This window comes from Manis javanica, chromosome 1 (assembly GCF_040802235.1).
Source record: "Manis javanica isolate MJ-LG chromosome 1, MJ_LKY, whole genome shotgun sequence".
Classification (NCBI taxonomy): Eukaryota; Metazoa; Chordata; class Mammalia; order Pholidota; family Manidae; genus Manis; species Manis javanica.
Window position 1 is genome coordinate 143401705 of NC_133156.1, and position 22523 is coordinate 143424227.

Below are 22523 nucleotides of genomic sequence, written 5' to 3' on the forward strand. Positions count from 1 at the left end.
CAGCTGTCTCCTAGGTAATGGTTTCCCAAACTGGTGTTTTTGGGTCCCAGGGGTGGGGGCTGCTTAAAAAATCTCTCATGTGGTGGTATAAAGGGTAAAGTTTCAGTTTTTACATTTAAGTTAATTTACCTAAATCACATACATAACTTAGCTCCTCAGGGGCCCTGGCCACATGTCAGGCACTCGGTAGCCATATGTGGCCAGTGGGAACCACAGGGCAGGGCTGGTCTTCAAAGGGGAAGGGGCTACTGCTGGGGGTTGACATTGTTTTACTTGGTTCTTATCCCCGCTGCAGCAAAGAACTGAAGGGTAGAGATGCAGTAGTGAAGCCGGGCAAAAGTTTTATTTGAAATACACTCTAAAGAAGGAATGGGCCAGAGCCAAGGTGGACAAAGGCAGGTTTACTTGACTAAAGCAGAGAGAAAGGGGAAGCTCATTGATGAGAACTTGCAAGCTCAAATCAGAGCTCGTAGCAGCCACTCCCTACTTCCCTGAAGTAGGACAGAGAGAGTGAAGACTTGTGCTTTAAGTCCCGAAAACAGAATGAAATAGCAAAGTGACAGAGACAGCACTGGGAGAGCACAGAGTCAAAATGTAGTAAGTTGAACTATAAGAAGCCTTTTAAAAATACACACTCCAAGAAAGGGGAGTGTGGGAACTTCAGAGGGGAGGTGCACTTAAGGGCTTAGGATTCTGCCTTTTAAGGCTTTCATGCATGGGGCAAAGTGTGTGGATGGGGGTTGTTGGGCATAGGCTTGACTTGTCTCATGATGTCTATCTCTGATGAGAGACACTATGTCATTATCTTTCAAGAATGGGATAAAGGTAAAGAGTTAGGGGGTGTAGGCTTGTCATGCAGTCTCATGATGTCTATCTCACCTGCATTAACTGGAGAAAGTGTCGAGGTCAGCCCAGATTCTGAGTGTGTGGAATGAACTCACATTGTAAAGGGCGTTAATTCTGTGAGTCCTTTCTGACTGGCTGGCTGGCTTTTTCTGATTGACTCCCTGAGTTCCTGACGGGCCCCGCCCTCTTTTCATCCTGCTCATATCTCTCTGCTTCACACTCCTGTCTTCAAACTGTGTCCCGGTGGCCTCCTGTGACCCTATTGTGCTCCCACATGACAGCCCTGCAGTTGCTCATTCTCAGTGCCAGCCCTGAGAATTTCTGTACTTGGCAAGCTAACCAAGCATAGACCCAGTAGCTGGCCCCCACAGCAGCAGCTCTCAGGGTCTGCACACACCGGAAAGGCTGCCTCGGTTCCCCTCCGCCCAGGGCTGGGCCTGCAGTGGGCTCCCTCTGTCAGGTGGGTCTACGGGGAGCAGGTTCTGCTTCCTGCGTTGAAGGTGAGCTGCTCTCATCTCGTGCATGGCCAGCTTGGGGCCGTTTCTTGTTGGTCCTGCAGCTGCAGCGGGAAACTCATGGCACTTGCTTTCTGGGCTGGAGCCAGGTGGACCCTGCAGCCTCAGGTCCACACCACCCTCTTGTACTTCCATCCTGAGCCTGAGAGTATGGCGGAGGTTTTTAGTTCTTTGTGTGAGGCCAGCAGGAGGAACAATGTGGGCCCGCAGGGAGCAAAAAGCAATGATGTGGGCCTGACCCCAGGCCCGGGTATGGAGAGGAGAGGAGGGATTTCAGAGCTTTTAGGAGAGAACTGGAAAAACAGTGAACCATCTGAGACTGGCTGAGAGATGATCCAGGCTAGGGAATCTGGGAGGAAAAGCAGTACTGTGGGAGAAGTTTAGCTTTGGTCCAGCCTGGAATATCAGGTTTTCTGGGGATGCAGCTAACAGAAAGCTTGACTAACAGTGGCTCAACTAACTGTGGCTAAGAGAATAACATTGAAGTCTCTCCCACAATATCTCTAAATTGATCTGTTAAAAAATCTATCCAAGTAAATTTGAAGCTCTAATTTACTTTATTGAGGGATTTCATGAATTGGGTGGAGAGATGCTATGAGGAATTGTACAAAATGGAAGGTTTTTATAGATGGGTGTGGGGGCAAGAAGTTATTAGCTAAAGAAAAGAAGGGATTGTTTCAGACAAGGTCACTTTCTATTAGGGGGAACAGCAGGGGTCTTATGCAGATCACCTTCCTAGTCATGAGGAAATTTCAGACTGACTGGTTTAAACTTCCACTCCTGGGAGAGGTCGAACCTGCCAGTATGTGAAGTGTTAAGCCCGGGTTTGGTGACTTGGTCCAGTAGAAGTGACCCCATGTCCGGCCTGCATCTTCCCAACAGAGCCCAGCCTGGGTCAGGGCTTTGCTGAGGTCAGGACATGCATAGGTGCCAGCCATGCTGGACCCTTTCCTCCAGGCTGGCTCCAGGCCTTGGCCTCACAAACACCAGCCAGGGTGGGTGGGGAGGCGGCTCTCTTCCTGTGCATCTCCGTTTCTGTTAGGGAGGAAACTCTTTCCCAGAAGCCCCCATATGGGTCCTGAGGCAGGCTGGAGGGAGCATCAGCTGAGGGGCCCATGGCCAGGAAGGATTAGATCTCACTCACAGTGAGGCCTGGTGGGCAGCCTGTGAAGGGGACCTGAGGACCGGGGAGCCGCCTGCTGGAGGCCTATGGAAGGTGTAGGTGAGGAAGAGTGTGGAGTAAGACAGGGATGAGAAGTGACCGCTGGGGGCAGGGTGGGGTAGGCGGAAGAGTTACAAGGGTCCAGGCCTCAGCGTGTTGAGCCAGCTGTGTGACGTTGGGCAACTTACTTAGCTTCTCTGATCCTTTGTTTTTTTCAGTGTAAAATCTATGAATGAAAGTATTTCTGCGAGTAGAGGGGGTGCTTGGCAGGATAAATACAGCCTCACAAAGTAAGTGTGCTTGGGGTCACGGCAGGGAGAAATGGTGGTTGTTTCTGGATGTGTCCCTTTAGGCAGCTTGAGGGAAATGGAGGAGCCAGGGAGGCCAGAGGAACTACAGGGGGCAACTTCCACGAAAGGCATGGCAAGAGTTTCAAAAAGAAGGGTGTAGGGAAAATGGAAGTTCCATGGCTAGGAGCCTCACCTGATCCTAATCTAATCTACCCACTGTGTATGTGCGATGATGTAATAGTTGGCCTACTGAGCACACCTTGTATATGCATTGGCCATAAGCCATTACTGCCAGTATTGCTATAAAAAGAGCTCCCCAGTGCTAAGAGCAGAGCATAGAGAAGAGAGCAGGAGAGAGGAGGGAAGAGGCTGGAAACAAGGGCAGAGCCTGGGATAGAGGCTTGTGGATAAAATGAGAGTTCCTGTGGCCTGGATTCTCACCTGGCCCTGGTTGACTAGCTCACTGCACACCTGTGGGCAATACATGGCTGTTGACTATATAAAGAACTCCACCCAGTGCTCTGGGCATGACACAGTGGCAGAGCTGCAAGGCTGCAGGAGAGCAGAGCAGAGCAGAGGACAGAGGCCCAGAGGACGGCTGTGTGGGACGACTGTGCAGACAGAGCAGCCCAGAGGCAGAGACTGGCTTGCTGCATACAGACTCGCTCTGAGTGAGCGGGATTTTACTGACTGACCTGCCACCTGGAAATAAAGTTGGGTATAACCCTTTCACCCCAAGAACGTTTTGCTATTTCTTTGTTCACATTGAATCCATAGTAAACTTGCCCAGGGCTGAAACCCATTGGCAAGACAGGCTGAGCCAGAGGCAGAGACAGAGGCAGATGGAATTCTAGCACTCAACCTACCCCTGTGAGAATAAAGCTTGGCATGCATGAGCTGCCTGTGGAGGAAGTGAAGGTTCCTGTGGCCAGAATTCTCATGTGGCCCTGGTCAGCTAGCTCACTACGCATGTGTGGGTAATATGTCATTATTGAATCTATATAAAGAGCTCCATCCAGTGCTCTGGGCGACACTGGCATGGCTGCAAGGCTGCAGGAGAGCAGAGGCTGGAGTGGTGGCAGTGCCAAGGCCAGAGACCAAGATAGCTGTGGGGATGGAGAGGCCCAGAGACAGAGACCAGCTTGCTGCATGTAGACTTGCTCTGAGTGGACAGTATTCTAGTGACTGACTGGCCACTGTGGGAATAAAGTTGGGTATAACCATTTTACCTCAAGAATATTCCACTGTCATTTCTTTTCAGTCTCATTGAATCCATAGTGAACTTGTCCAGGGCTGAAACCCATTGGAAAGACACCCCCCAACATCTCATTGTCGTTACTGGGACTTACTGAATCCAGAGTGAATTTGCCCGGGGCTGAAATACTCAGGTGAGACAGAGGGAAACAGTAGAAAAAAAGATGACAAGAGCTCATGGTGTGTCCCCGCAGAAAGCAGGCCTGGGACTCAGAAGTGGGAGAGCTGGGTGGGCCTCCCTGCAGGCCCAAGTGGAGGCCAGAAGGGGCTGCAGAGGAAGAGGTGCCCGAGGGGGCAGCCACTGGGCTCTGAGGGGCTTGACTTTGTCCTGATGTTAGCTCCCAAAGGCGAGGCACCTGATGAGGGAGGGTAAGGAGGGGGCTGAGCTGGCTGGCAGCAGGCGGAGCCCAGTCCTTGGGCCTCTATCAGAGAGCTTGGACTCTTCTAGTGCTCACGCCCACTGCGTATTGGCGGGCCTCCTGCTGCCATCACCTCCTGGGGACCCAGGCAGGTGAAGCAGCCACTCTGAAAGGGAAAGGAGAGCTCCAGAGGGTCTTGAGTTGGCACGCAGATGCTTCAGCCTGGAAGTGACGCTTCTCACAGCCTCTGGCCTGGGGTTGTGCCTGGTCCCAAGCACCAGGAATCCCAGAAGTACAATCCTGTCACATGCCCAGAAAGGGAGCCACTTGTCTCTGAGGCTCAGTACTAACACGTGACTACCCCAGAAGTGGGGACTAGGAAACCCACTTGAGAGATGGGCCCTCGGGGACGTTAGGAGGCACCGGCTAGTGCAGGAGGACTGCCTCCCTGAGGCAGGATAGGGGTTTATGACTTTTCTTTTGCGGCTGTGACAAATTACCACAAACTTCGCAGCTTTGTAACAGATTTATCTTAGTTCTTGTGGATCAGAAGCCCAGGCGGCTTGGCTGGTTTCTCTGCACTCATTTCACAAGGCCCAAGTCAGGCTGCTGCCTGGCTATCCAGAGGCTGTAGAAGAACCCACTTCCATGTACTTTCAAGTTTTTGGCAGAACTATTTCTTGCAGTTGTAGGACAGAGGTCCTGGGAGCACCTTCAGCCCTAGAGGCTTCCTTCCCTTGCACGTGGTCGCTGCAGCTGAGGCGGGTGGGGTCCCATCACACTGCCATCTAGACGTCCTTCGGCCACACCTCTTCCTCTCTCTCCAGGCCCTTCAAGGGCTCATGTGATTACATTGGGCCCACCTGGGGAGTTTTCCCATCGTGAGGTCAACTGACAGGCACTTAATTCCACCTGCAAAGTGCCTTCACAGCAGTGCCTGCGTTGATAGCTGAATGAGCAGGCTGAGTCTTAGGGGGCAGCTCTAGAATTCTGTCTGCCACAAGGGGAGGGTGGGTGGACTGCCCAGATGTCCAGCTCTGCCCAGGTGGGCGCACAGGAGTTGGAATTTCAAACTGTCCGTGTCTATGGTCTTTGAAATAGGAGTCAAAGATCATCTAAGTCTGGCCAACTGCAGATTTTTAGAACTTATATTAAAGATGTTTACTGTATAAAGTTGAAAAGTTTACTTCAAGAAATGAAGGTGTATTCAAATTATGAAGTGTCTCTTGGATTTGACAATGCCTAGGATTATTACGAGGATTAAACATGTTAATACAGGAGCTTCTCAGTGGTGTCAGGATCCTTTTATACTCCTACAACTATTGAGGATGCCCAGAGCTTTTGTCTTACGTGGGTTCTATCCATTGACATTTAATGTATTAGAAATTAAAACTAAGAAGTTAAACTACATTAAAAATAATGAACACATCAAATGTTAATGTAAATGATGTTTTAATATTTTCCAAAACAAAAATAGTTATTATAGTGGCATATTTTTCACTTTTACAAAAATCTCCTTCATATCTGGCTGAACAGTAGACAGCTGGATTCTTGTATCTGCTTCTAACAACGCATGCAGTTCAATACAAGGTGTGACTTCAGTTGAAGCATATGAAAAAAATCTGCCCACATGATAAAGTTGGAAAAGGGAGCATTTTTCAGTTGCCTTTCACAAAACTAGATATCCCTCTTTACATCCAAAACCAACAAATGGGTCGTTTCAATATGCTTTTCATTGTTATACTGGCCTGTCTTGCACTCAGCAAAGGTGTTTTACCTATGTGCAATACGTTGTAGTATCATACAGTACACTTAGAAAATAACTCATTTACTGAGCTATGCAGATCTCAAATGATGACATATTTCATACAATGTCAAAAAGTCATTCTTTAAATCATCATCAATCTTACCAGAAAAGCCTTGCAGAGCTTCTGAGTTCGTTATGGTGGATGCAAGCTTTCAAAAAACTAATTTTAGCTTAGAAATTCAAATTTTACCATTGGCTACAATACTAATCAGTTCTTGCTGTGGATTGGATGTGTTACTTTCTCGGCCTTGTGCAGGCTGGTACGCTGGCCCCACCAGATGCTGGGACTGCCCACACTTAATCTTGGATTTCTGGCCTCCAGAACTGTGAGAGAGAAATTGTTGTTTAAGCCAATCTGAGTGTTTTTGTTACAGGAGTTGTAACTAAGATAGTTGATCCACTGGTGACAGTTCACTGTTCATTTTTGAGGAAATGCCTCTCATGTCATCATCAGTCATTCTTAAAGGAAAATGTTTTGTGTTAAGAGCTAGTTCAGCTGAGACCACCACCATACTTGTTACATGGCAGCGCTGAGAACACTTAGTCTCTAATACTAGAAAGCCGTGTACCCAAGGGCCTACACTGAGCAACTCAGTAACTTGCATTGCTTCAGCAAGGCCACCCCTCAGGGCAAATGGCTCTTTTCAGCATGTGGTGCTGAAGAGCACGACTACTGGAATAATTTGGTGTCACTGCCCTGATTCACAAAGATGGGTTTCACCTACTGCTGCTTTTGCATCATTAGTGCAACTGTCCACACAGCAAAAAAGGCAAGTAAGCTTAGTAGGAAAACAGGGACCTCACAGCCCCTTGAATGTCTAGGACCCCAAATCCACAGACCACACTTGGAAAACCACTGTATCTTTAGAAAACAAAAAGTACTTAGGACCCAACGCATGTTTAAAACACCTTTACTTCTGGTGTCATTCTCATTCCCTGACCTTCAACACGTCCTTTAAGTAGCCACTGGTCTCTGACACCTTCTCTTCTCTGGTGCTTGAGACAACTCATCTTGCAAGGTTGCCTAAAAGCAGCACTTAAATGGAGGAACTCTTCTCAATGCTTACAAATACTGATTATTGATTTTTCATTACTAACCTACCCCGGCCACCTCTGACCCCAAACTCCTGACCCTTTAGTGGAGATGTTCCACCAAGAACAGAGAAGAAAAAGGATCCAAGAAACTCCATCACATGGAACAGCCCCGCCTCTCAGCCCTTCAAGCAGCATTGGTACCTTTTTGAGTGGCTGCTTCTAATCGAAGACCAGGCCATTTAACAAACACCAAGTAAACCTACCAATGTAGGAATTGGAAGGCAACAGGAAAATGTTGGGTCCTGCATGGGAATATGGCCTTAAGGTCAAGTGCCTTTAGCTGCTCTTGCTATGCATGGGATGAGATGGGAGTCAGCTCAAGTGCCGTGGACACCCAACTCAGCAAGTGCTCTACAGCTGAAAAATAACAGTACCACACTACCGTGAAGAGGTACTTTTTATTTCATTTTTAAATATGGAACGCTTCACGAATCTGTCATCCTTGTACATCGTTGTACAAGGGCCGTGCTAATCTTCTCTATATCGTTCCAATTTTAGTCTATGTGCTGCTGAAGCAAGCACAGAGGTACTTTTAATGAAACAAAATCAAAGTTGTGAAACACCTCTACAGGTTTTTTTTCTACTTGTGACCCATGTATCTTGCCAATGGGTCTCAGCCCCAGGTACACTCACTATGGATTCAATGTGACCAAAGAAATGACAGTAGAATGTTCTTGGGGTGAAAGGATTATACCCCTTTATTTCCATGGTAACAGGTTAATCACTGAAATCCTGTCCACTCAGAGCAAGTCTGCAGGCAGCAGGCTGGTCTCTGCCTCTGGGCCTCTGTCCTTGGTGCTGCCACCTGTCCAGCCTCTGGTCTGCTCTCCTCTCCTGCAGCCTTGCAGCCATGCCACTGTGTTGCGCAGGGCACTGGGTGGAGCTCTTTTAGAGTCAATAACAACACACTGCCCACGTGCGTGGTGAGCTAGCCAACCAGGGCCAGGTGAGAATCCTCACCACAGGAACCTTCATTTTATCAATACTGTTACTTCTCTCAACCTCAAAAAACACCAGCAACATCTGTGAGGGTCATTTTTGGAAGGCAGGAGTGGTTATCGGCTCTTCTACAACCTCGAGCACTTTCAGTTAGACTGGTCCAAAGCAAGCTGCTGTATGCTCTTTACAAGTTAGCATCAATCCTTGGAAATCAACTCATCCAAACTACAATGTTGGAGGTATGAGTGGGTCTATAGCTGACTTGATTCTATGACACTACACCCAAAATATAAGTGTTATTACAGCACACTTCACAATTCACTTTATGATGGAAAAAAACGAGGTTGTATTTTCCGTAAGTTTATTATTCAATAAAAATACTTCAGTACTTTTTTAATATTCAACTGTCTGGTCCCCAAAACATACTAAAGATAGGAAAGGTATTAGCAACTACACCTAAATCCACATATTTACTTGGCCAAACTACTAATTTATTAATGTAGAGAGAAAATACAATGACCTAACAGTTAAGACTGGTCAGTGTCCTGGTTCACAGAAGGCAACCCTGAAACCTATTACTAAAGTCTATTTAGACAAGAACCAGCCTTCCAGGGAATATGATTAGACCTATTGGCACACTCCCTGATGGCACATAAATGAACTTTCTCTACAGAACCAACAATACACCAGCACACAGCACAGACTTGGGATAGATTGCATAGGTTTCACCCTACTTATTGGTTAGGAGATGCTATGAATAGTAAGCAAGTGATCCCATTCACAGGTGAGAATTGGGACAATCCAGGTGGTCTCAAAACAAGACCTGGCCTGAAGTTAGGGCTGTCACTATTCGCCAGCATTATTTTAGTTAAGTAGGATTAAGTCCAAATGCCTTTTCTTACACATGGTGAAGGTTAAGACATTTCCTCCCACTTAATCCATTTCTCTATCTCTACACTTTACCTCTCCTTGTCCTGTCCTCTGACATTAACCCTTTGATGCTGGTCCTATTAGCACTAACCATATCCCAGGCTGTGTATTGTGTAACCCCACAGCGCTGAAGACATCCCTATAATGAGTCTTTTACAATCAAAGGACCCACCAACTTGGACAGACGCAGCATTTAATAAGGTTGACACAATATTCCTCTTAATGTTAAAATAACCTTGAGAACAATTGTTTTGGCTGTTAAATTAGTTCCTATAGCTTATTAAAAAACACCTTCTATTAAGGCAGCATTTTATTGTTACAATGTTCAACTTGAAGAACAGAAGATAAAAGTTGTTTAAAGAGATCCCTTTAATATAATGAATATAAAAGCTTGTGAGACAGTATCCCTATAATTACATGTTTTTGAACAAGTGAAACCATGGTTACCCAACATCTACCCAGCTCTTTTTATTCCAGCATCTACAGTGTCTGTAAAAAGACGCAGTAATAAATAACTAGAAGCATCACAAGCCACCTATTTATTTAATTACAGCCATGGACATTCCTCCAGTTTATTCTATTTTTTTTTATTCTTCAGATTCTCCAGGCTTACGGATGTCATCAATCTTCAATATCATTCTAACCATTTGTGTTGCAAGAGATATCTGTTGCTTTTTACCAATCAAGGTTTCTATGACATGTTGTTGCTTCATATCTGAAAAATACAAATTAATCGATTATCCTAAAACAGTTTATATATTTAATACTATTAATTTGCTTCAATTTATGGAATCACAGTAAAACTTGATATAAATATGCAAGCCACTTAGTCCCAGTTTCATTTTCAGACTATGATTTCATTACTTCCAAGGACATTCTGGAATTTGAACCTGGTTACTAGAGAGAGGGGTGTGTGGGGGCACCTTTCTTCATCAATAAGCTAAAATTCAAGATGGACAGATTAGCTAAAAGGTGAAGACTTTCAGTGACAACTCATCCCACAAGTACCCAATATCGTAATTTTATTAAACCCGAAAGAAGTTAAATTTGAGTGTAACAATTCCAAGACCAAAAAATGGTGAACTTTAGTACAATCATGTATTCAAGTTAAAAAACTTAAATATTTAACAAAGAGTTGCTACTGTTAATAAATTCCTCCGGCTGTGACCACAGAAAGGAGAATGACCCTCTACTGCTGAGAACACAAACTGTCCACCTCTGTGTCAGCACCGACTGTACTGCAGACATGGCCAGACGATACGGAAATCACTGGGACCATCGTCTCAAGTTTTTCAGCAGATGAAACCACACAAATGGCTAGACAGGACATCACATTTACAAAACACTCCTAAGTTATGGGACACAACCAAGAACAAGCTGTCAACTCTCAGAGTTGTTTTATATGACACCCATAACCCACTTTGACAGACTTTTGTGTAAAAAGATGGGAATTACTTTCTAAAACCAGAGATTAAAGTGGTAGGTAGTCATCTTTGGTACAAATACCACACTGCAGTTGTTGAGATTAGTTTTCTGTTGTTAGGACTTGCAATCAAAAACCCCAAGGTGATCAAATCAAACATTCTAAAATTAAGGGCCTGAACACCTAAAGTATGTTGCATATTTATAAAGCTATGGTAACTTCATAGAGTATGTTACAAACTGTGTAGCCACACAGAAGGAAATCACTCAATCTAACCAAGCCACAGCCCCCGAGAGTTGCACTGCAGCAGCTTCTTACCATTTGTACCCTTGTGCAGACAGTCAATTCCAAGAGCAGGGTTCATCTCCTTCACCTGTCTGGCTCGAACTTCAGTCATAGTCTGGATGGGATTCATGCCACTATTTTCAGAAAGGGCCATGGGGATGACCTCCAGTGCATCAGCAAAAGCTCGCATGGCATACTGCTCCAAGGTTGGGCACTGGAAGGGGACAGGATTATGGTAAGCATGCTTGGCAAGAAAACCCTCCAAACACCAGGAGCAATTTGGAAACATAGTCATATTACACACTTGAATGCTAAGTCGTGAATTCTAAGAATAGGCTGGCTTCTAATCCACTAGAATAAAATGTTACTACAAGGTAAAAATGTTACTACTTTATTTTTGGTTATGGCATTTAATTGACTTAGGATTTCAAATAAAAGACTATATGGAATTTTATTATTGTCAAGGCTGGAATGGCTGAAAAAGGCTGAGAAATGGTAGTGCATGGTCACCTGTATTTGCATGGACATCAAATTAGCACAACACCTGTTACAGCTCCCGATGCTCTGGTTCCCTTGAGTCTGCACCAGTTTTGCTTGGTGCCCCGCTGGCTCACAAAGTGCAGAGTTCAGGCCACCCTGTCCCAGTGACTGAGGCCTGCACATACGTTACCTTGTCTGCCTCTTGGCTAACCGCCAAAGCACACGCTATTTCAGCAGCACCGCCACCGTACACCACACGATTGTCACGGATGAGGTTCCGGATGACACACAAAGCGTCATGAAGGGATCGTTTTGCTTCCTCAATGATCTAGGGAAAAATGTTGGCTGAATCAGTATTATCAGGATCTATTCATTTTAAGCCAAATACCTAGCACGTCTGGTTTAACTGAAGTGCATCCTGGGTACTGGAAACATCCCTAACCACCCCCAATAAAATCATCTTGCTTAAAACAAATGGAGAACATGCCAGAATATTTGTTACCAGGTTTCTATTTTATCCTACCTTTCCTCTCTGTAATGTAGCTAAAAAAAAACCAAGCAGCAGTAGCCAGTGACTCATTCCAGGACAAGTGAAGGGGTCAAAAACCCCCTCAAAACTGACAAAAAACCTCACGGTGAGTCTCACTTGTTAAAATGTACTAAAAACCCACTGGGGGAGAGTGAGAGATGGCCAATGGTTATTTACTTTAGTTTCGCATTTCTACCTAAGGGACTGAAGAAAGGCAAGTGTGCCTCGTAGAACTGACAACAGAACATGGTCTGTGGTAATTTTACACCAGGTTAAGTGATCATTGCCTTGAGTAAAATTATTTTTTGAAAAATGACAATTGTGTCTCAATTAAGTACACTAAGGACAAAGTAAAACCATGTACCAAAACTGGAAAAACTGCAGGCCAAGTAACTACGTTCTCACCATCTTATTTCCTCCTCTGATGAAAATGGTGACAGCTCTGGAGTTCTTACACTGCTCAATGACCAACATTCTGTCTTTAGTGGTCCCAAACGATATCTCCTTGACGAGCCCAGCAAAGCCTAGCTTCTCGGCTGTGAGCTCGGAGAATCGCGGCACGATCCGCCCTCCTGTGGCAATGGCGATCAGCTGATGGGCATGGGTCAGGGAGAAGGGAGACAAAGCCCAGCACAGTTAACTTTCAAACTTTACCACCGATCAGCCGAGCTTGATCTAATGCCTACCCTGTTCACTAGCAATGCTATCCCACTCTGGCTGGGAAGTTCCAAGTCCAACCTCAACAGCCTGTTACAGGAACAGGCTCCGAGGAGCTAGGAGTACGGGCCTGGCTCCGGGGCTGCCGCCTCTCTCTCCATGCGGCCCCACAGCTCTGGGCCTCATCTCCCGATGGCCTCGGAAGCGAGCTCTGGGCAGCCATCCCCTCTGCGTGTTGGCAGCTGGGAGGACCATGAGGCCAAGTACACGCAGGGCCCGGTCTCGTGTGGGATGGCTCTAAGTACTGGGCTGCCACTGAGTGGTAAGACCAGGTCGTCCTGCCTCAGAGCCAATGAGAGGGCCAAGCGGGGGACACATGGACAGCATTTCCAAATGCCACACCACAGCAGCGGCACATGGCACTGTTACTGAAACAGTCAGACTAGCACTTCTCTCCCAGCTCACCCCACCCTGCCCCATGTATGGAGCACTGGCACGAGGTGGTAATTCAAGGCAAGCACGTCAAAACAGCACCAAATACATACACACACTGTAAGCTCGGCCCTCTGTTCAAACAGTTCCTCCAACAGAGCTTCCTACCTCGATTTCAGGTCCTCCTACCCAGCGAACCGCAGGCAGGTTATTCTGAAGAAGTAAATGATTTGCTTCATCATCAAAGCCCCACTGGCAAATAGCTAGGTTAGCGCCGGTTTCCTTAATCTGAGGGAAAAAACCCCACAGCAACCACGTTAATAGAGAGGTAGTCTTTGCGCTGCTTGAAGAAATGTGAGCTGCGTGGTTGGGTGTGTCAGGTGGGTGCCCGGCAGTAAAACACTGAGAACGAGGAGGAGGGGCATGTCCAAGGGTCTGCACTGTCACCCCCAGTTCCCAATAAGCACATACCAATGCCAATCACTTCATCTTTAAAACTATGCTTTAAAAGTAATTCATGCTGAACTCCACTTTTACAGTGACGTAGAACAAGAATGTGTCAACAAGGCTAAGCACTTCTCCCCAGACCCACAGGTCTGTCCTGTCACACATACCTATGCGGCAGCTTCACTGGTGTTAATGTAAATGGAATCCTTTGATATACATTTCTCTTCAATTTGCTTTTCCCTAGAGAGGACTACCGTCTTTCGGTGAACATACTAGTTTAGAGGCCAACAAAGGTGACCATGCTTCCAGTGAGGGGCACCTCCCACCCCCCTGCAAATGGCCAAATGATCTGTCCCAAGGAGGCAGCAGTCATCAGACTGTCCCTCTCTCCCCAGGCCAACACCTGTGATGACAATCATGCCCCACAACTACTGTTGCCCTCTTTCTTCACCAATGCCTCCTGAATCATCCATACCTGGCTCTTCCATCCCTGACCCTCTGGAACCTTCCAGCAGGCCCTCTGGAGTTCAGCCTGCTAACTGCCAGCTCTTTCTTGCAGTGTTTCTGTCACATTCTTGGTGTGAACAAATGTTGGCTGTCTTCTGATACCCAACCTGCCCTCACATTTCTCCTCAAACGGCTCTCGTATTCTCCCACGTGCTCAGACAGGATAGGGGTCTTTCCTGCTTCTCACAGCTACCTACAATGTTGTTCTTCCAGTCATTTCCTATCATTCTTTAGAATGTCAGCATCTGGCCCATCACTATTCCTGTTACCATCCCTGGCAACCTGCACAATGACCAAGGCCTGCCCACTCCCTTGGCCTTAGTTCCCAAAGCCCCTCTGCCCAGGGCACCTCAGCCGCCCCCCAACCCCTGCCCCCCGGCAGCCCTAGAGCCCAGAAAACGGGCTCTTATTTACAAACTCCTGCCAGCACGCCCCATCCCCTCAAACTTGCTGTTCCCACTCGCCAACCACCTTCTTGCCTCAGGGCCTTTGCACAAGCTGCCCCAGCCACATCACCTCAGCCTGGAATGCTCCTCACCCAGACACGCTGCTCCCTCACTTTACTTAGGTCTCTGCCCACAAATGAGCACCCAAGAGAGGCCTCCTCTGGTGTCTCTAACAGATCCCCCCCACTTCTCCTGTATTCAGTGCCACAAGAACAGGAACTCTGCTTGGTTCACAGATACATCCCAGTGTCTACAATAGTGCCTGGTGTCTGGTAGACAAGGAGAAATGTACCACATAGGAACAAAGGAATTCAACTATTCCCCTAAAAAACAGACATTAAAATAGCTTCTAGTGTTTTATGATAAACAATGTTCTAATGCTCTAATCGATGAACATGTTTGTGTATCCTTGAATACCGGTGCTTTAAATTCCTAAGGATAGCGTCCCCAAAAAGGCACTGCAAGTACGTGCATGTGAAATACTAGTAGCCGCAGAAGGGTCACTGACTTCTACAAGCAAAGAACTGAATCACTAGTTACCCAGTAACTCTTTCATCTAAGACTTACATCTAGAGGTCTTAAATATGTCGTAAGCTACAGTAAAATCGCCTGCACCTTGAACGTACTAGCTTAAATGTGTCCAGGAAAAACACAAAAGTAAAATCAAAAGGACAGCTCAAGGTAACTGAGTCAACGCTTTTCAGGCACCTCAGGCAGTAGTACCATTTTAAGACTAAATCAGACTTATTTCCCCTTTCAGTCTATCTGTACCATTTGTTTTATTGTGAATGATTATTAATTTTATAATTTAGAAGTGAAGAAAGAAGGCATGTACCGATTACATGTTATCTGTAGCTGTGTAATAAAGTATCAAAATGATGCAGGTTAGCACCACACATATTTATTACCTACAGCTAACCAACTGTATGGTTTAGGAGTTTAAATTTCACTTAGAGCTATAGCTAAGACTTACCTGCTGAATCATCTCTTCAAACTTCTCCTTTTCGTATTTCTGAAGGGCTTTGTAATCTTCTACAGAGGTCACATCCAGCTTGTGCTTTGTCTTTGGTTTTGGGGGTTCGAAGGGACAGGTGAGAATCGCAATCTTAGCATTTTCTACTTGCTACGGGGAGAAAGGGAACTGTGAGATGGCAGGTGTGGAGTTCAGGAAGAGCCCAAGCTGGGAAGGCCCTGACTTACTTGGGGCATCTGTGGATGACTGAAGTCCTTGTCCACAATCACGCCCTTGATCAGTTTAGTGTCCTCCAACCTCCCGCCCACTTTGCCTTCTACTTTGATGAGCTCAAAGTCAACGTCTCTGCGTTCCATATCTGCCACAGTGAGGATGGCGTTCACTGCAATCTCGGCCATCTGGCGGTGACAGCTGTTAACCCTGATGAAAGCAAACAAAACCAGGCTTTCACATTTGTTTACCAGTTACTGCAACCAAAGCAGAACACGATGGAATGTGGTACTCAAATACAACATACTTCAACTCAAAGACAGTTTATAAAACTAATGCTGTCAGAGTCTGTAGAAGGGAATACACCCCAGGCTGCATGTTCAGTAGCTTAGGGCAGGGATTCTTTACCTGGGATCCATGGGCACCAAAAGGAACCACCAACTGTGATGGGAAGAGAATCACACCTTATGTCCACTAACCCTTACTGTAACTTACCGTTGTAACTTACTGTTCTCCTTCCATTATGAATGTATCCAAGAGACTGCTGAAGTATGTATGGAAAGAACTAAAATTTTTAAGACTCTTCTATTTTTTCAGAACACTATTAGTATTTCAAATGTCCAAAACAGAACGAAAAAGATAAAAAAATTACCCAAGAAAAGCCAATCTTTATCTAAATGAGGTGTAGCACTGAACAGTTAAAGGATCTAATGTGACCTTCCACCTCTGTGGAAATTCCCCACCATGGCATCAGGTACAGATGGGAGATGTACTCTGTTCTGGAAGCTCTGAAACACTGGGCTAAACTGCTCAATAAACTTACTTTTGATTTGGAAAAACCACTGTACTTCAGTTCAGTCCTTGAAATACAGTGACTAAAATCTTAAATTATCTAGAAAAGATAACCTTGGAATTACAATGCTAGTATACTAAGTAGGTGATGTACAGCATCTTGCCTTATGTTGAAAATATTTGGCCTCTATCAGTTGATTTGGCTATTTTCTATAGTAAAGACCTATACATACTTGGGTTTTATAAATACCTGCAAGTACAGCAGAGTCAACTTCTAAAGCAGTAACAAAACTTGCACATTTCAACTAAGTGTACTACTTTCCTTCCATGAGGAAAATCATGCCCTTTGTGACCAGAGGCCACCCGAGTGGGCACGTGTGCTCAGTAGTCTCAGCTAAGACCTGTGAGGAGGAGGATAGGTGGCACCAAAGAAGGTACCTGGGGAAGGTATGTGCAGACATCAGGCGCATTTTTATCTCACTTCCCTGGACCTCTCTGCAGTGAGACCATGTTAAACCACCACATTCACAAATCAAAAAACTTCTCAGACTGATGTTGATTCAAACCGTAATGGAGCACTTCATGCTGGATTTTCATGCTACACCATGGTTAAGAGTCCATAAGTCCCTATTTTTGTTTAAAGTAAGCGGGTCTCTTGGCTGAGGCTGCTTTGAGTCTCCAGGGCGCAGGGACTGTCTTTTGTGGGCTTCTTTCCAAGCCCCCAGATGAGGCAGCAGGCCCGCCAAATAGTAGGCATTATGTAAATGTCAGAAACACCCAATGCTAAGTCAATTTTAAGACTGCCCCTTCTTACTGGACCAGGGACAGTTAAGTCCTGGACCAGGAACTCATTTGCTTAATGAAGTGTCCTCCTCTGAAGGGGCTTCCAGCAAGGAAATGACAAAAGTGTTTTGCAAATTAACATATTCCCAAGGACACTTTCCTGCTTGATTTTTAACACAGACTATTCTGCTAAATTAAAGGATTATGTATTTTACAAATACTGAGAAGATTTAATACCCAGGTCTGGACATTTAGCCTTCAATTACACCACCAGCTGCATGTGTCTGCACCTGCACTAAACACAAAGCAAACCAAAGTAACAAAAACAGAAAGCAGCTCATCAAACCCTAAGAAGCCACTAGTCTGTATTGCCTTTCGGAATTAGCGCACAAACTTTTCCTCCTCTACAAATGCTAACAGGAACACTGTGCTGTAAACGTACACTTTGGAGCCCAGTGTAGTTTTCGCTGTCTGAATCAGGGGCTCAGTGTCCTTTATGTCAACAAGGACACTATCGCTGATCTTGTCCAGGTGCTCGATGGCAATGCGGGAGGCCTGCTCATAGCCGTCAGCGATCCTGATCGGGTGAATGCCGCGGTCCAGCAACTGCTCAGCTTCCTCCAACAGGGCGCCAGCCAGGACTGCAGACAAGACAGTGCACAACCAGTTCAGGAAAGCACTAAAGCTTGACTATCAGTACAAGTGGGATGCTACCCTGGAAATATGGAGGTTCTAAAATTAAGCTGCTAAGCTGGGCATCTTTTAAGAGACTAAAGGGAGCCTTTGTTTTGGTTTCTGGCAAAGGCCTAATAGGACTCCCCTTACAAATGGATATTCAATTCTCAGTGCTGTACAGAATGTAACTAAAGAATGTAACATAAACACATTTTTTAAGGGGAGAAAACCTCTTACATTTCCTAGGCCAGAGATTTCTGTTCTGTGAAATTTACGTTGGTGGTTAGGAGAATTTAAACATATATGATTTATCAATAACCTTCCCCGACCCCTTCATTTTGGCACCACGAGGATGAGAGTTTTGTCTTAATCCTGCCACACTCCAAGAACATTCACAACAGTGGTTGGTACCTAGTTCAGTGTTTGCTGGATGAATTAACATTTCATCTACAGAAAAGGAATCACTAAAGGTCTTTCTTCAGTGTTCCTCAACTTGAAGTATTTTAGACCTTCATAAAAAAATGCAATAGTAAAATGAACCATAGATCACTTATTAGTAACACGCTGCCACGTTTGTGTTCTCTACACATGCACACACCTTTTCTGTTCACCTATTTAAGAATTAGTTGCAGAAATCATGACGTCACCCCGAAATACAGCTGCTAAGTACAAGGGCATTCTTTTCCACTGTGGCAATGTAACAGGCTCACTCTGGAAACTTAACATTAATAGAATACATAACCCACAAACACTGTCCCAAACATTTTTTATAGTAAAAAAAAAAAAAACACAAAAAAACCCCAGCACCTAGTCGGGCTCTACACATCAGCCAAGTGTCATCTCTTGTCAGCATCTTTAATCTAAATCACCCCTCCCACCCACTTCCTGTTCTTTTAAGACAGTAACAGTTTTTGAAGAGTTTGGGCTACTTGTTTTGTAGTGTGTCCTTCACCTTGGATTTGCCAGGCTCATAGTTTGATTCAGAGTGAGGTTTTCTGCAAGTGCATTAGCCCTATGAGTTAAAAGAACATTTCTTACATATAAAAAGGATATTTTGCCTTTTCTTACCAACCACTCCTGTGGTTCCATCTCCGATTTCATCATCCTGTGATTTGGACAATTCAACCATCAGCTTGGCAATCTGATGATCAACGTCCATCATGCTTAAGATGGTGGCGCCATCATTGGTCACGGTCACGTCCCCGTCCTTATCCACCATCATTTTATCAAGCCCTAAGGAGATGGCAATGTCAGAATGGCACTGAGCAAAGGAAGAAAAACTGGCAGCTTGTACCAAGCACTATAAAAGCTGGACCTCTTGACTCAGTTCCCAGAATTTATTGTAAACAAAATTTCAACATACATAAAAGAGTATATGCCTGAAGACATTTTTAGATTGCCTAATACAAAGCAAAACACTGGGAACAATCTCAAGAGCTAAAATGAGAGAAATGGCAAAAAGAAGTCATGGGGCATGACTAAATGCAACATCAATCACAAAAAATGACAACTAGGATTTGAAAAAACGCTAACAAAATGATGTTAAGTTGGAAAAAGAAATCTGACCCAAAATTGTTAACACATTATGATTATAAATGGGTTTACAGCCTGGAATACAACAACAATGTTTAGCAGTATTAGGGGACTAGGATGTTCTGGTTTTGTTCCTTAACTTTCTATAAAGAAGTTGTATTGAGTATTTCTTTATTTAAAACATTTGTTAAAACATGCAGAATGTTAGCCTCTTACCATTTGGTCCAAGTGATGTTCTCATTGTATTGGCTACAGCCTTGGCCGCCATTATATGAGACTAAATGAAACAATGAAACAAACAGGAAAAGCAAGTATTCAAGTTGTACATGATTTTAATAGTTAAAAGCACACAGATGACAATCACAAAAATCACTTAAGACAGTTTCTATTCTCTAGAAGCTATTACGGATCTAAATCTATGTGTGATAACATTTACAAATATTGGCTTTAGCAGGCAGTTCTCCCTTCAGCCCACAACATGTCTATGATGCAGGCTTTCCTACCCAACCATTTTGCGGCTGAGTAGGTGTGACTTGACAGGCCTTGTAAGACTGTTCTGCAACACTAGCTTCATGTGAAGAGTCCAGCTGTGACCAGCACTTTGAGGTGCCCCTGTGATTTACTGCAGAAACAGACTCTATTAACTGCTCCAGCCAATCATAAGCTTCAGCTTTTCCTTCAATGCCGTCCACAATTTGAGACCTCATAACCTCCCAGTGAGGATGGTCTATGCTTGCCATGTCTTCTGATCCCTGAAGCAGGGATGAACACAAGGTCCTCCACCCAGCAAAACCCCGAGTAACTTCCAAAGCAGTTCAAACACAATTCCTTGAAACCTTGCCCAGTCAACACAAAAGACTCAAAGTTCACTAGGTCCTGTGAAAATACTGGCAATCTTTAAAATACTTTTTGATGTCTGTGTAATGGGATTTTTAAAGGATAAGAATTACAGGAAGGTAGTTCTTAATTGGGTATAATTTTGTTTCCTGGGAGATATCTGGCAATGCCTGGGGATGTTTCTGATCTTCTCAACTGGGGAGGGGGCTGTTTACTGCCCTGGACTGGACAGAGGCTGGGGACGCTGCTTAGCATCCCTACACAGGACAGTCCCCCACAACACAAATGATCTGGCCCCAGTTGCTAACAGTGCTAAGGCTGAGAACTTGGGCTCTAGACTACTGGTTCTGGAGTCAGAGATGGGCTTGAACCATGACTCTGTTCTTTTACTAGCTAGGTGACCTTAGGCAATTACTTAACTGTTCTGGGGCCAAGCTTCCAATTCTGTAAAGTAATATCTTTCTCAGTGTGAGGATTACATGAAATAAGCATGTAAAATGGCTAACACAATGGCAGATGCAAAGTAACCTGTAGCCTGTCCATTACTGTTCTACTGGTTGTGGATATTGGATGTTACTCACTGTTGGTCCCTTTGGGTAAAAAATGAAACTGAGTATGTAACACAAATAGCTTGAGTACCTACCAGATTAGTAACTCAAGGAACCCCATTTAATTCTCCTCAGCTTGACAGACCACCATTAACCCCAGGGAGAAAGGAGGCTCAGGAAGGTCGTGCAGCATGTCCTACGTCAACAAGTAGTCCCTAGGAGAATGTACCGTTTCTTAATTTGTTCAGGTGAAACCTGAACACACTAAGTTAACAGGGGCACCCTAGACCTGGTGACAAGGGCTATACGCGTAACAGTCCTGGATCCTTTCACTTTATAACAAACCCTAAGTCAGTCAGTGTCCCCTCAAAGCTTCCCTCCACTGCACTTTGTCAGCACCATGTCCATTCCAAACGCTACTTCCTACTGAGCTTAAACTGTGATTCTGCTTAAAACCCCCTTTCAGCTTCCCTCTTTCCCAGGGAGAACATCTTGATTGTGGGGCATTCAAGAGCTTCCCGGAAGTTTTAAGAACTACTGTAATATAAAAGACTGCTCATCAAAACCAGGTTGCTCTTTTGCCCTACAACGTGCCACGAGTTTTCTGGTCCAAGTCTTCGCCTTTTGCTGTTCCCTCTCCCAAGAATACCAGCGCTCTCCCATTCAAAGCATTTACTCCATCTCTGTTCAAAAGCCAGTCTCAATCACATGTCTTAAGAACACCCTCCAACTTTTGTCAGTATCCCCTCTTATACTGGTCACACACCGCCTTGTATGATGGCTACTTGTGTCCATTTCCCACTCTTGCGGTAGTATTTTCTTCCTTAAGGGTGTACATTTTTGTCTTTGGACGTCACATCCAGTAATATCCATGTATAAAGGTACTAAAAGCTGAAGTACTTTATAACCGTCTGAACCTTTAAGAAGTGACAAAAAAGTGAGCCTCATTCTTTCGGGGCTGTTACAGGTACACTAACCGAAGGTTAAACAGCAGAATATTTCGTATTTTACTGATGTAACGACTGCCCGCCGGAGGCAACGAGCGGAGATGCGCGGGTCCACCGCCTTTGAAGCCGCCCCACCCAACTCTGCAGGGCGCTTGCAGTTCGGTCCTAGACCCCAATCCGGGACTACAAGCTTATGCGTCGGCCCTCCGAGCCCAAAGAGCGGGGTGCCGGACTGAACACGAGAACGGGCCCCCAGTCCTTTCCCGGGAGCACATGGCAGAAACGCTCCCAGCTTGCGCAGGCGCAGAGCCATCGGGTTTGGCCGCCTCCCCTCATCCCACCGCGTGTCCCGGTCCCGTTACCTTAAGGGCCTCCAGTCCCATAAGACGAGACTTGCGGTCCTGATCCTTGATGATGAGGAAAGGGCGTCCATACTCATCAAAGGCAAGGGTCCCAACCGACGACATGGTGCCGCAGCAGCGGTTATCCTGCCACAATCGGCGGAGACCACCCCGGAACCGAGAACGTACCTTCCTCCAGTGGGAGGGCACAAGAGCGCGCGCAAGCGCAGTACTGCCGCATGAGATACATTTTTCACCCGAGACTAATTTAATGCCAGACAGTACCTTCTGGAATCAGCGGCCTTCGGAAACTTCTATCATGCAGGAAGCTGTGGGGAAGTTCAAACGCGAGCACGGGAACTTTTAGAACCCACAGTCTAAGATAGATGTAATACAGTCATTTCTTAAAGATAGGCAATTGTGAGTTTCTGGGTAGTGGGTCCCAACCAAGAACTCATTTACTCAGAGCATTATTTTCACC

The 22523-nt window shown here is 45.4% G+C and overlaps 1 protein-coding gene and 1 pseudogene across 1 annotated transcript; both read right to left on the minus strand.

The window, feature by feature from the left end:
* Positions 1-7737: 7737 nt before the first annotated feature.
* LOC118974067 (U6 spliceosomal RNA) lies at positions 7738-7850 on the minus strand (annotated as a pseudogene).
* A 1871-nt stretch (positions 7851-9721) lies between these two features.
* On the minus strand, positions 9722-22256 carry CCT5 (chaperonin containing TCP1 subunit 5). The gene is made up of 11 exons (XM_017658819.3): positions 22064-22256; positions 19586-19646; positions 18905-19069; positions 17604-17802; positions 15604-15796; positions 15377-15526; positions 13172-13291; positions 12320-12505; positions 11576-11713; positions 10939-11119; positions 9722-9912 (listed from the first exon to the last, which is right to left on the minus strand). Exons 1-11 carry the CDS (start codon positions 22166-22168, stop codon positions 9785-9787), a joined length of 1626 nt encoding a protein of 541 aa, XP_017514308.1. The 5' UTR covers positions 22169-22256; the 3' UTR covers positions 9722-9784.
* Between the last annotated feature and the right edge of the window lie 267 nt (positions 22257-22523).